Source organism: Candoia aspera, chromosome 3 (assembly GCF_035149785.1).
Source record: "Candoia aspera isolate rCanAsp1 chromosome 3, rCanAsp1.hap2, whole genome shotgun sequence".
Taxonomy (NCBI): domain Eukaryota; kingdom Metazoa; phylum Chordata; class Lepidosauria; order Squamata; family Boidae; genus Candoia; species Candoia aspera.
The window spans coordinates 179,935,964-179,950,680 of record NC_086155.1 but is presented as its reverse complement, the minus strand read 5'-3'; the positions used below and the strand labels follow the sequence as shown (position 1 = coordinate 179,950,680).

The window sequence follows — 14,717 nt, the reverse complement described above, 5'->3', positions numbered from 1 at the left end:
AACATTAGGCAAGACCATGCAAGGGGGTAGGGCTAAACAATGCAAATAGGCATGGCCAGATTTTTGTTTTTCCCTAGTTTTTGTGAGGACATGCTTGCTTTAGGTCTTATGTTGTATGTTTATCAAGTTTTTTCCAGCTTAAAATTTTTCAAAATGGTGATTTTCATTGGATGGATAATGGGGCCACAAAAAGAGGTTTAGGAGCCAGATGTGTTCTGAGGCCTCAGACTGCCTATAGCTGAACCATTCTGAACTCCACTGCTATTAGGTCCTGGAGGCACAGTGGACTTTAATAAGGCAGATGGAGATTTTGTAGTCTGAGCCTCTGCAGAGACATGGGTTCTGCAATTTAATAAAGAGTTAGACTGGATATAAGTAGTTCTACTTACACCATTCATCATTTGGTGTAATTATAGACAATGGAACAAGTCTGTCCAGGTGAGTCTTTTTATGCATGTATTACAAATGTACATAAATTTATACTGAAAATGTCATTTTTTAAAATTTTGGGCTCATTCTTTCTTTTGGTGCCTTCAAGTCAAGTCCCTGCAGTTTTGGGTTCATATGGTTAGAAAAAAAAATCTTAAAATACTGGTGTATTAATTCGCGTTCAGCAGGTACTTTCTAAAGTGATGGCAGGATTCAGTTTATCCTGGAACTCGTGTGCGCTCCAGTTTTAGATTAACTAGGAAGCAGCGTTTTGCACCGAACGTGCTCTGCACATGTTCACTTCTCCCATGAACATTTACCTTTAGTATTGTTGGGGGGCGGAGTCCTTGCTTCCACCCCCTTTCGCCGCTTTTGAGTTGTGTCCCTGCTAGGGACCAGCCTTGTTAGGAACCAGGTCCCGCTGAAACGGATGTCAACAATGCCCGCGGCCTATTTTTCCTTAGACGCCAACCTGGCTTGCCTCTTCCGCACCTGCCGCGCACCTTCCCGCCGTGGGGTCAGGCGGGGCTAGTAGACGGTCAGGTGGCTCTTCTGCCTCCCTGGCTGACGTGGACGCGAACGGGAATCCGCCCTATAACAGGCGCAGGCGGTCCGCGCGCGGCGGAGCGAAAGGCGAGGGCGGCGAGGCGCTGTGGGGCGTGTTGGCGGGCGGCTCCCCGGTTGGGTGGCTGCAGTTGGTCCCTCGACGTCGCCGTCTCTGCTCCCTCTTCCCCTTGCCGTTCTGGGCGCCACCCGGAGCGAGGAAGAGTTCACGAGAGGCCCGACGGGGATGGCTGCGGAGACGAACCCCGGCAGCCAGCAGGGTAAGGACAAACGGGAAACCGGGGGCGAGTGTTTTCTCGGGTTGCGGCTTCCTTCCGTTCAGACCCGCCTGCCCTTGCCTTTGGGCTCCCGTGGCGGGTCTTCCGCGGGAGCAACAGCCGGAGGCATTGAAAAGCGCTTTGGGTGCCGGCCCCAATGGTTTGCCGCGGCGGCAGGAAGCGCAGTCCCCACCACGCAGCTCGGGAAGCCGCCGCCTGCTGCCTCCCCCGCCATCCCCAGTTTATTGCTCCGAACGGCGTCTTCGAGAGAGGCGTGGCGCGCTTTGGGCGCCTTTTTCGCCGGAGGGCCTTAGGCGGCTCCGCCCTTGCCCGCAGCCGGCGCGGGCCCTTTGTGATTGAGGCCCGAAGAGCAGCGCGCAAGGCAGCTGCCCGGGTTGGTAGAGCTTTGGCGGGCATCCAGAGCGACCAGCGGCGATGTGTTTGCTTTGCACGGCAATCCGCGCCTTGGTTCGCTCCCTTGCTGGTTGTTGCATAGGGGAGGCGGGAACTGCCCAGCTCTTACGAGGTGCTACCAAAACCTGGACTCATGGGTGCTGCTGAGGCAGGGAGCGATTTCCAAAACCAAGAGACGCTCCCCTCAAAAGACACGCGAATTTTAGAAATCGCACCTTGGAATGCTTTGAGCTCCAGGGGCAGAACGGGAACAGCTGCCTTCCTTCTTGCCGCATGATGAAGACACTGGACTTGCTTGCCTGCGGTGGTGGCTACAGGGCACCAAATGGACTTCGGAAGTACAGTAGATCATCCCTCCCATTTGTTACCTGGGTATCTTTTCAGAAGCTCCCCCACTTTTTGGTACATGCAGCATATGGTAGTATCACTAAAGCCTTCAACTTTAAGATAACATTTGTTCCACCCTTTGTGTCTGGAGTTACACATACACTATTGCTTTCTGGAAGTGCAAAGCAAGGTAAGACCTACTCTGACACTGTAGTTGGTCTTAACTTTGCTTCTGCCAACTTTCAGATGGCAGCAGATGAGCTCTTTGAATCACTTGGTTGTGGGCCCAAAGACAAGCTTGAGCAACTTGCAAGAAGCCTTCAGAGACTGCTGTGGAGGTCCCACCATAGGTTCTGCTTTCTCCCATCTTATCTCCTATCTTGTCTGACCTTGGGAAACTTGCCAGTCAGCTGATTAGTAAGTTGAGTTGGACTGAATTTGGGTGGGAAAATTAAACCACAAGCCTTAATTTTTTCTTCTCAGTGTGCTGCCAGTGTGAATGAAAATCTAATAAAATTATGCAGCTGGCACTTCATTCTCTTTCTAGTGATGCAGCTCCAGAAGCAGCTTACTAGATAAAAATAATGTGCCTTTATCTGCAGGTTGTTTTTTTTTTAAGAGGAAGAGGGTCCAGGACTATTTAGAAGCAAGACGCCTTATGAGTTATTTCTCCCACCCAGCACATTGCTAGGCATACGGGGGTGTATATTTGCACATGCAGTGAGCCCTTAACCTATCTTTTAGTATTAACCAAAATAGATACCTGAAAAAGCATTTCTAAGGACTGCACACTAAGTCCATGGTTGACTAAAGTATGGTTTAATGAATTCTGTCTGGGTTTTCCCAACCATAAACTAAACATATTGAATGAATTTGCACAATATATTGAGCAATAGGTTGTATTTTGGTCCAGTATGTTATGTGAACTCAGCTAATGAGCAAAGTGGGTCTATGGGCTATACTGTACTGATTTTCTCCCATGTTATGCCCTTTCTGATGTAGTGAATTACAGCTCCCAATATACTCACCTGAAGATTATAGGAATTGTAGCATATCTGAAAGGCAAAGGTAATAGTTAAATGTTGTATTCAGTTCTTTTGCTGGTTGTGGCTTGTGATTGCCATATAAAATGTGAAGTCATCATATGAGATAGGCAGCCATATAATCCTGTAGATACTGTAAATGAATAAAGTATCTTGTTGAGCTTTTCATATATCATGCAGAGAACAGTAGATGCAGGTTCATTTTGTATCGGTGAGACAGACTGTACCATGCTCTCTTTCTCCATGTGGAGAAATCGAAGCTAGAGAAGGATTATCCATCATGTAATGCCATTATTCTGTGGAATCTTTTCTGTCTCAGAAGCTCTATATGAAAGTGCAGCTGATTTGCTAGGTCATTGGCTTCTGAAATAGAATAATGGTTTATTCAGTTTAAGGCTTTGACTGACACACGGTTTGCATGATGAACTAAACTAACTGGACATGTTGGATATGCACAGCATGCTAACCTCAAATGTGGTTGTTACTTTATGGCTTTCTGTGTTGCGCAAATTGATAGTGGTTGGCTACTAATGGCAGTCCATGGACTTTTTTTAACAGCATGTTTGGTAGCTGCTTTAATAACTAGTTTATTTTTAGATTTGTGTGTGCCTTCAAGTCAGTTTTTCACTCATGACAACTGTCTGGACAAGTCCCTGCAGTTTTCTTGGTAAGGTTTTTTGGAAGTGATTTGCCATTGCCCTCTTCCTAGGGCAGAGAGAGGGTGACTGGCCCAAGGTCACTCAGTTAGCTTTGTCCCTAATGTGGGGCTAAAACTCACAGTCTCCCTGTTTCCAGCTTGATGCCTTAACCAGTACACCAAACTGCCTCTCTCTCTCTTTTTTTTAGATTTATATATCTTAATTGGTGAAGATAATGAAGCTGATGCAGGTGAAATTCTCTTATGTATACAGTCTCTGAGTTATCTATAGCTTGAAGGAATTGGTTTGGTTTAATGAGATAATAATAAAACATTGATTTGCAAATCACTTATGTTTTGTCGCCAAGAAAACAATAGGAGCCAAGTTCAACTTGAGGGAATTTTTACTTTAGTAATAATGTAGCTGAAATGCATTTTCTCATCATAATATGTACTGTACTAGATATCTTGAAGGCTATTATTAGTAAAAGATACGTCAATCATATCTTTGTTCTCTATGTTGTTGTAATACCATATTTACCTGAAAGGAGGATGACCCTACATTTAAGATGACACCCCAGAGGAAGAGTAGACTGGGGAAAAAAGAAACATGGACAAAAGTCTTGTGTAATGTCCATTACATAATGGGGCTGTATAGGAATAGCTATGTTCAAGTTCGGGGGAACATTGAGTCATTTGATTATTGCTTGCAAACTACAAAAACATAGCCTTTTAAAACGAAATTACCTTTTTCAGTGTTTCTCATGCAAAGGGAAAAGTAGCTTCTTCCATTCCTTGCTCCTCTAATCTGGTAGGTGTGTTCTTAATGTTTGTTTTTTTTACTTTCATTGTTATTAAGCACTATTAAATGCTTTAACTAGTTTTAAATGGCAAACATTGTGTTTAAACTAGTTTCTTAACCTGAATAATCATTCTGCAACAAGAGGATCGGAAGAGGTAATTGTGGTTATAGGCTGGAAGTGTTAAGTGCTGTTTGTGACCTTAACTATGGTTAAGGTTAACCAAGGTTCCAAGCTTTTGATGTATGCTTTTCTTTCTCAAAGGGTCAGACATGAGTCGGTGCTTGCACAGGGGACCTTTCACTTCCTTTTTCCTTTCTAGATCTCACTATCTTATGAGGCTATTTAAAAAAGAAGAGGTAACAAAAGCAGAGTAAACTACCATAGTTCCTTATTTTAACTTCAGAGAGAATAAATTTCTCATATACTACTATTCTGACAGCATATGCTCCTAAGGAATACTGTAGTTTTTTTCCAAATTACAGTAGGGCAAAGTTTGTCCTTCGAATGGCAAAAGAGTCTTTGTCTAATTTCAGAAGATTATCTGTTCCAAAAATTTGTTTAAAGTCACAAGAATAATGCAAGTAGGAAGCTTGCCAGGGAATATTTGAACAAGTGCTGCTAAACAAATGAACACTTAGAGTTTACGTGACATTTTTTATGGAACAACTTTGGCAATATGTGGCAAGTCACATTTCATTAGCTTGCTTAACAGCCCAGATTAAAACTTCCTGTTACAGCTTAGAATTGCTACCTATTGCATAGTATTTCCCACTTACAGTTTGCTGAATTTTTGTTTGTTTATGGACTGGAGCACAAGTATGCAACTAAGTAGTTTCCATATATTTTGGACTATAACTTGTGGTGTATTGTTAGCCATACTGTCCAAGAACAGGGGAGTGGCACAGAAGAGATGCATTACCCTATTTGCAAATCCTGTTTCCAATATGGACAAAGCATTTCAAGTAGAGAAGAAATGCCTAACACTGAAGTCTATCATCTTACCAAAGGTATCCTTCAGATCTGTTGGGACCATAATTAATAGAATTTCTAGCCAGCATAGCTGGATTTGGTCTTAATACATCTGAAGGGGAAGGGCCGATTCAGTGGTGGCTGTGGTCTTCTGGAGATTTTACTTTTAACACCCTGGAGAAGATGCTGATGCTAGGGAGAGTGGAAGGCAAAAGGAAGAGGGGCCGACCAAGGGCAAGGTGGATGGATGATATTCTAGAGGTGACGGACTCGTCCCTGGGGGAGCTGGGGGTGGTGACGACCAACAGGAAGCTCTGGCATGGGCTGGTCCATGAAGTCACGAAGAGTCAGAAGCGACTAAATGAATAAACAACAAAGGATTGTAAGCCAATGGATGGACCCATGTTTTATTTCTGATACTGATTATGCAGTGCTTAGTGATTCGAGTGAATATACTTGCATTGTGATGTAAATATGTATTGTAAAAAATTTGACAGAAAGGAGTTCTATTCTTTTCCCATCATAAGAAAAGATTGATGCACAGAGGAGCTTTTTATCTGGCAAAACAATAAATAGGTCCCAGTAAATCAACTGCCTTCTATTAAAGCAGGTAATGTATACTCCAACAACATTATGTGTAGCAGTGCATAGTGGCTTAGTTCACATATAATGTGAACTTTCTTTCAGTTTTTAAATGGAGCCTGAAATCTTGACAACATGGAGGAATGGTGATCAGTCTTGCCATAGAGAACCAGTTCACAAGCAGACAGTGAAGAAGCTTCACTGGTCCAGGATGTAAATCTGGGTTGGCAGTGTTTTTTATTGATTATATATGTAATTTGCTGTGCCCCATGATCCATAGTTTTCAGATGTTGATAGATTCCACATTGGTGTTACATAATTCAGAATCATGTTAACATATGTAAACCATATTACTCTTCCCAGAACTATATTAATGAATAGCTGTTAAACCAAAGTGGGACATTAGTAGCAATCTCATATCATATTTATATGTACCCCCTCTATTATTTTATACTTCCGGCATATTGAAGTTGCTCCCTAGCCCTTTATAAACATTTTCAGAGTGTTTGAACAAAAATCCTTTCCAAATGAATCCCAAGATCATAAGAATGCTTAATATTCTTTAAAACCCTTACTTTTTTTTCTTAATAAGGGTTATTCCAACACTTTATTCCAATTTTTTTTATAAATAATACCCATCTTAATAATACTCTTGAATTGTTTATAAAAATACTGTAGTTTTGGAATCATCCCAAATGCATTTTAGTGCTGAAAATAACTCAAAAGAGTTTTAGATGCAGCCAAATTGTGAAATCAAAAAATGTGTCCATTGTCTAAAACAGCATAGTGACAGTATACTTAATATAGATTCCTCTTGCAGGAAAGACTTGCAATAACTCAAAAACTTGATTGGCAGTTAGCTGATTCAAAGTACAGTAGACTCTCAGTTAACTGGCACTCATGGGGATTGGTAGATGCCAGATAAATGTAGTTTCTGGTTGTTTGAGAGTTACTATTAAACCCTAATACCCACTAGATAGCAGCAGGGAGATACAGATTTTTTTTGCTGGTTGCTTGAGAGTGCCGTTTTTTTTCCAGTTTGATTTTTGTGCTGGTTGCTTGAGTTTTGTATGAATCTTTTAATTAGCCTCCATGATCAAGAAATCCAGAATTCATTATCTTTTGATAGATTCAAAATACTAGGAATATAGCCAAGAAGAACATATACTGTATACACAGTTCTAATAGACTTGTTCAAACCCAGCCCTCCAGTTTTGTTGAACTTAATGGCTAGGATGAGAGTTGAAGTCTAATGCATCTTGAGGGCATCAGATTGCTCCAACTAGCCCCTTTGGCTATCTCTCTTCCTATTCTAAATTGACTCCTTAACTCAATATATTCACCTTGAGCCAAAATGAAGATCAACAGTTGTCACTAAAAGTTGGAAACCTTTTTCAGAAGGGTTGTTTTCATTTTGAAGAATGTCATAATGAATACTTGTAAGCAGAATTAAATATTTCCTCCAACTATACCTACTCTGTGAATAAAATTGCACAATTTTTAAATGAAGGCACTCTAGACAAATCCTAGAATACTTTAGCATTAATATTTCAGAAGCATTATATTCATCTGGTATGCACGTTCCTTGTCTCTTTGTGCTAACTTTTAAATTAGTATAATGGTACATGGGAATGACTTTGGGAGGCAAGGCAACGAGATGCAACCAAGGGAACACTCAGATAAAAGGCAGCTTAGCCCGCAGCAGGAATGTGGATGGGGCAAGCTGCCTTTCTTATATGTCTCCTAAAATGGTGTCTCCCAGAACATCTTATTGTCTTCATGAGAAACTTATGTACAGGTGAGGAAGCCATAGTACGGATAAACAGAGAGGCTCTAGGTTGGCAATCGAGTGAGACAAGACTGTATAGTCTCCCCTTATTTATTCAACCCATTTGCTGAATATACATTAAGGGAAGCTGGATTGGAAGAAGATGAGTGTAGTTTTAAAATTGGAGGAAGAAATATCAGTAACCTACACTATGCTGATTACACGACCCTGATAGCCAAAAATGCAAAGGATCTGCAAACTCTAGTAATAAAAGTCAAGGATCACAATGGAAAAAAAAATGGGACTAAGATTAAATATAAAGAAGACCGAACTAATGACAACAGCTACAACAGCCAGCCTTAGGACTAACAATGAAGATATTGAAGTGGTGGATAGCATCTGCCTTTTAGGATCAACCATCAATAGTAAAGGAACAAGTAGTCAAGAAATAGGTTGCAGACTAACACTTGGTAGAGCAGCCATGGAGGCCTTGGAAAATATATTCAGATACTGTGATGGGTCTATACCTACAAAGATCAGAATAATGCAAACAATGGTATTTGTTGTGGCACTCTATGGAAGCAAAAGTTGGACTTTGGAGAAGCAGGATAGGAAGAATATTGATGTTTTTAAAAGTTGGGGTTGGAAATTATTTCTGAGAATACCGTGGACAGCCAAGAAAAACAAATGAATCGTTGAACAAATCAACCCAGAGTTCTCACTCAAGGCACAAATGAGCAGGCTCAAATTATCCTATTATGCAAAGACCTAGTTCTCTGGAGAAGGCTCTAATGCTGGGTAAGGTAGAAGGAAAGAGAAGAAAAGGACCAGCAGCAAGGGTGATGGGCTTAGTTACAGTGGTGATGAATACACTGTTGGAAGACCTGAAAGACCAGATTAGAGACAAAATGTCATGGAGAGAATCTACATGGTCACTAGGAGTCGACAACAACTTGGTGGTACATAATAAAAAAATAGCTACAACCAGGTCAGCAGCAAGCACTACTCCAATCATACACAGTGGGCAATCAGCAGCAGCCACAAAACAACCAGCTACACCGAACAGCACTGTGTATCTTGACTGTTCTGCTCTCCTTTTCCTCCTGTTTCTTTGTCTTTTCCCTATTCCCAATTGAACTCCAATACAAAACCTGTTTGGGCTCCCTGTGCACGTATTGAAACAATTATTTTATTGTATTTTTATTTTATCTGCTTGTAAACTGAATCAATTTGATTCAGTAATGTGCAATTACAATGAATATACTCAGAAATATATGCAATGTACTGACGTATATTCAGGATGCATTATATTTCTCTCAACTCTACTTACAGATTTGATTCAATTTTATGATATTGCACTAAAATATAGGATGAAGTCTGAGATCCATGGACCTTGATATGGTTTCAAGGACTATTTGTGTGTGCTTTCAAAGGAAACACTTCAACAAAAATGTTCTTTTTTTTTTCTCTTAAGGGATTATATAAGATGCATCCAGAAATTGTGTCATTTGCGATCTATTTTTACATGCTTTAGATTTTTATAAAAATCCTTTTCTTAAAGCATTTGATTTTCAGCAACTTGAAAGCAACATTTCAAAATAAAACTTTGTACCTTCTGTAGAAACAATCCTTTACTTGCTACAATAAGTACAAATTGTAATGTTGAGGTCACTGTGCCACTCCCTGCAGCTTTAATTTGTTCTTCATACTCTGAATCGCAAGAAAGACATTGGAGAAATAAGATGGGTTTTCATAAGATGGCTAGTCTAGCTTCACAGGTGGCATTTACCTTGCAATATAGCAGTCAAGGAAAATAGAATACTGCTTGCTTGTGTCACCAGTTCTGGGTTACAAAAATATGGCTATCACTAGATAGCACCAAAGAGATACAGAGAACTCTCTCTGCTGCCATCTAGCAGATGTCTGGATTTTAGCAGACCAGATTTGATATCCTTATTTATAAGGTACCATATGAAACCAATCTCTTTGCCATGGGTGGCTAATAAAATTTGGCTCAATCCATAAACTACAGAAATTAACTCTAGTAACTTCATGCAAAGGGAACAAAAGCAACTTTCACCAGTTATGAATCTTGAAAAGGATGATTAAAAAAAGAATTTAACTGTGTCCCCCAAAAGATGATACTTTTGCTGTAACTTCTGACTTCAACAAGTAAGTCTTGCATAGCAATGGATTATTAGTAGATTTTGGTGATACAGTAGTGTCTCTTTAAAGGCTGTTGGCTCCCTGTCCAAGGAATTGGAACTACAGCAAACAAGAAGAAACTACTATGAATTCCAGTAAGAAGGAAGAAACCATATTCAGAAAAGGTCCTTAGAGAAAGTGTTACAATGAATAGATATGGGGTGGGTACACAGAATGGCAGGCAGATATAACTCATTGAGCACTCAGCTGAAAAACAGGGCAGGATTATGGAGCAGGTCCCATTCTTCTGAGTTTGAGTTGGAATCTGATGAATGAGAGAGAAACAGGCTAGATTTGTATGCAGAAGTGCACTCAATTCACACCTGCATATACTGTATATTCAACGTTCAATAAAAAAGGAATCCATGGCTTTAAATTCTTTTAGAATTTAAATATGGAGAATAATACTATACCTGTGCAAAATTATAGGTGCCACTTGCCAAGTCTTCGATGAAATCTCCAGACTTTGCAGCCAAATTTTAATTTTTAAGATAGCAGAAGAGAAAAAGATTAATGTGTGAAATAATTCTAATTAATTGATTCACAATTAAATTCATATTAACATTTGTCTTTGCTGATCAACTCTGTGGCATATTAAGGTGAAAAATGTATGTATGTATTGAAGCTGAGGTGACAATGAATACTTTCATCTGAGGCATAGGTCATTTTGACTGACTCACAATGTCTTTATTGAAAATTTAAAATGTACAACATCTTCATATCCAGTTAATGCTAGATGCTGTAATTGTGTTAGTTAAGAATGGTGTTTAAGGGAACACTTTGTATATTCTAACATAAGAAACATATTTTTCTAAGTTTAGATGCAGATACTAGGAAATAGAATACAGTTCTCTTTTTATTGTGCAATTGCTAGACATGCATTGCTGCTATACAAGAAATAGATGTATTTTTTGCAGAGATAACTGGGCTGCAAAACTGCTTGTGCTTTTGGGAGAAAAAAAATCTATTCCATTAATCAAGCATAAAGTCTTACACAGATGGCTGGTAGAATAGATTATGGCTAGTAATCCTTTTGTGTCCTAGAAGATTAAGGATATTCTGGTGCAACAGTAGTCAGCTGACACTTAAAAAAATAACTGAAAATTCTTGGTGTAATCCAGCAAAAGCTAAGGCTTTCCAGGATCATAGGTATTTAATGTCTAAAGATCATTCTGGTACATTGAGGGGGCGTAAAACCACATATTTCTGGTTTGCTGCCCGCATTAGTCCATGCAATAAAGAAGCATTTCTGCAATGACATTTCAATCTGGCATTCTAAATCTTATGACCAGATCAGCTTCAGACATTCTTCAGTGGAAATAATGGCACAGTGGGCTGTGCAAAGAGAATAAGGAAGATGGATGTGTTACTAGGTACAGGAAGGAATGAGTGCTCATGCATTCTAGGATGTCTGTGATGGACTGGCGAGATATGGATCTGTATGAAGATTACAAATCTCCTTTTGATTTTGATACTGGAGTTAATAAAAACTACCTTTATTTACTGCCCAGCATGACTTTCTCCCCTCCTGAATCTCCTGTACTGAAGAATTCTGGTAACTCTCTTGATGTGTTTTAATATCTGTAATATTCTGAAAATTAGTACTGTAAGAGGAGGTAATAGCTTAGCTTGCTTTCAGTATGAAACAATGGGTTCTGATCTACCCATTGGAACTAGAAACAGTCATAGTGTAAAAAGGTTCTCAGTGCTTAGAAACAAGCATTTTTTGTACCATAACCTTGGTGGATATAGGTATAACTACTTAGATAGAAGCAACTGAAAGCCTAGTTTAGAATATAAATACATGAAATGGAATCTTGATACTGGGTATTGCCATGCAGCTCCTAAACCTGCCTTGAGTCTCTTAGGCTTGGAGAATGGTTGGTTTCTGATTCACGGGAAATTGAAATGACTGTAATAAGAGCAGGCATGGATACCCAGAACCTAATAATTGAAAATTAATGTTCCAAATGTACTAGATTTGAATTCTCTTTTAGGGATCAAATAAAAACCATCCTACATGAAGGATACAGGCTGTTTAGGAAATTCAAAATATACTATTTAGATATAAATAAAAAGTTGCACCATTATTCTGGATTTTTTATCAATAAAAATCTCTGTTCAAGCATTTGCAGAGTTCTATTTGTTGTATTTTGACACTTTTGCTTCTGTATTTGGTTAACAAGCAGTAGTACTCTTTCGAGTGATTTTGATGCCTTCTGATGGATATGTAACTTGATTTTGCCATCTAATTACAACAACTTCAGACTAGCTGGTAGTCTAGAGCTATAATTTGGCTATAGAACAGGAAGTCTTAAGATTTTATGCTTCCTTAGCTTGTGACAAAACTCATTGTTTTGTCTCATCTGCCTCCTCCCCTTAAATTTTCACAATGATGTAAATTATGCTTTGGATACTACCAAGCATTGTAGGAATGGCTATGAATAGTGTTGAATAAACATTAATTAGCATATCAGGTATGAGAATGTCTTGTCTTACTACTCTTCCTTGTCTTCAGGGTGAGAGGAAAAACGATTTATGACTTGAAAATTCTACCAGAACACGTTTTCCAGATACATACAATGAACTCAGCTTGCATATTCTTCATCATAACTACTACTACATCATTACTCAGTTACTTGCCATTGCAACCTAAATTTTCCACAATTGCACTAGGGAGACAATCTCAGGTTTAATTATTCTGTAATTAATATTACATGTAAAGGGGTCAGGACTCTGTCTTTCGGTCCAGCAGTAGGATAATTTTCCAAAAACCAAACACAACAGGACCAAATTTGGTATGGGAGGAGAAGATTGAGTTTGAAAATTAGCTAGTTCTGGACTTCCGGTGGGGACATGGTGGACTGAGCAGCTGTGCCCACAGGCTTAGCGGGTGGAACTGACAACGTGGCAATTTTTTTCTGGCTCAGGCAGGTTTTCCTGAAGCCTAGAAGTGTTCTCCAGATAAAGGAAAACACCTGGAATCACCCCGTCTGTCCTCCAGACAGCTGCTTGTAGCCAGATCGCAAACAGCATTTCGTGTTTGACTGGTAAGAGGTAGCTGGGAGGCGGGGACATCATCATTTTCCAAGCTGTGCTGTAGCTTTAAAGGGACACTAAGACAGAAATGTTTCTTCTATGAATGAGATTGGGATTTCTGTTGAGATGCTGGATGAAGATTGGATAGTGGAGTTGGAGAAATTTAATGGAGAGTGGAATCTGCAAGCAATAAGTGAAATTGATTTTCTGGTGAAATGCCATGAAAAAGAAGGGGTCATTATGTATGGGAGGTTTTCTGAAGAGAAGTTAGAATTTTTGAGGGGGGCAGTTGGGCTGTTTGATTTTTTTCAAGAGAAAAGCTCTGTGCACATAGTGGGGATGTGTAAATGCTCTGGTTTATTTTGAAGTGGGATAAGGGTTAAAGAATGTTTACCTGGATTGCTTTTAGGGTTTGGCTGATGTTATTTGTTCTTAAGGATTTGGATTAAGATTATTAAGGTATAAAAAAGGTATGGTATTAAGGTATTAAGGTATGTTTATTTGGGTGGTTTTAAGGATTTGATTTAAGGTTACTGTTTCAAATTGTTTTTCTTTTTTGGGTTTATTAAGATTCAGATTATTAAAACTATTGTACTATTAAGTATAATGGCAGACAATTTATGTGCTTTTTAGTTTGATTTTTATTATAGTAGACAGAAATGTATAGAAGAATAGGAAGAGAATAATTAAATAAGTGTTATCTTTTAGGGAGGAAGTTGTTTAGGAGGTCTACATGAATTTTTCTTTTCTTTATTTTAATATAAGGGGAGGGAGTAACTGTACTTAGTGATTTTTATAATGTGCTAAAGTGGAATGATTTATAGAAATAATGTGGTTTTGGTTTAATATAGAGTAAGAGATTGATTATGGAAATTTTTGTATATCCTTGCTATTAAAAGTCAGAAGTTGCATCTTTCTGTAATTTATTTATTTATTTTCTATCCCACCTTTATTATTATTATTTTTTATAAATAACTCAAGGTGGCAAACATACCTAATTCTCCTTCCTCCTCCTATTTTCCCCACAACAACAACCCTGTGAGGTGAGTTGGGCTGAGAGAGCATGACTGGCCCAAAGTCACCCAGCTGGCTTTCATGACTAAGGCAGGACTAGAACTCTCAGTCTCCTGGTTTCTAGCCTGTTGCCTTAACCACTAGACCAAACTGGCTCTATCATTAATTATAATAATATTATTATTGAAAAAAATTTTCTCTTGTGTTTTCACATCTTTTGTTTTTTCTTTTTTTTTTGTAGTTTTTTGTTTTTTCATAGCTTTTCTTTGTCTTGAAACTTAATAAAATTCTTAAAAAAAAAGAAAAGAAAATGAGCTAGATCTGACCAAGGACTGCAGAGAAAAATATTCTGGTTAAAAAAAAAATCCTCTTAATACATCCCATGGGATAGTCAGTTGGATTTTTACTTGGAATGTTAGTGTTTTATTCTAATCCCCCTCCCTCTTTCTGGTCACATGACCTACGGCTAGCACATGTGGCCCACCCTTTATTTCCCAGTGCGCACATTCACAGATGCAACATACTACTTTATTACAGAATATAGTTGCCTCCTATGGCCAATGCTGGTAAAAGGGTTGGAAAGAATTCCAGAAGTTATTTAATACATGATTTCAGTTTGTTGTGGCATCCTTAGCATTGCTTCTCAGTTCTTTCTGCTACATAGCA

General features: G+C 39.1%; 1 protein-coding gene across 3 annotated transcripts in view; it reads left to right on the top strand.

Moving 5' to 3' along the window:
- Positions 1 to 835: 835 nt before the first annotated feature.
- The window catches only part of TPD52 (tumor protein D52), a 76,237-nt gene continuing 62,355 nt past the window's right edge, over positions 836 to 14,717 (top strand). The window contains exon 1 of one of the 3 annotated variants that reach the window (XM_063299416.1): positions 836 to 1,253. In XM_063299416.1, the coding sequence (XP_063155486.1) occupies positions 1,220 to 1,253 (34 nt within the window). In that variant the 5' untranslated portion in view covers positions 836 to 1,219. The remainder of the gene's footprint in view (positions 1,254 to 14,717) is intronic. The other 2 variants (XM_063299413.1, XM_063299414.1) reach the window with 2 other exon arrangements.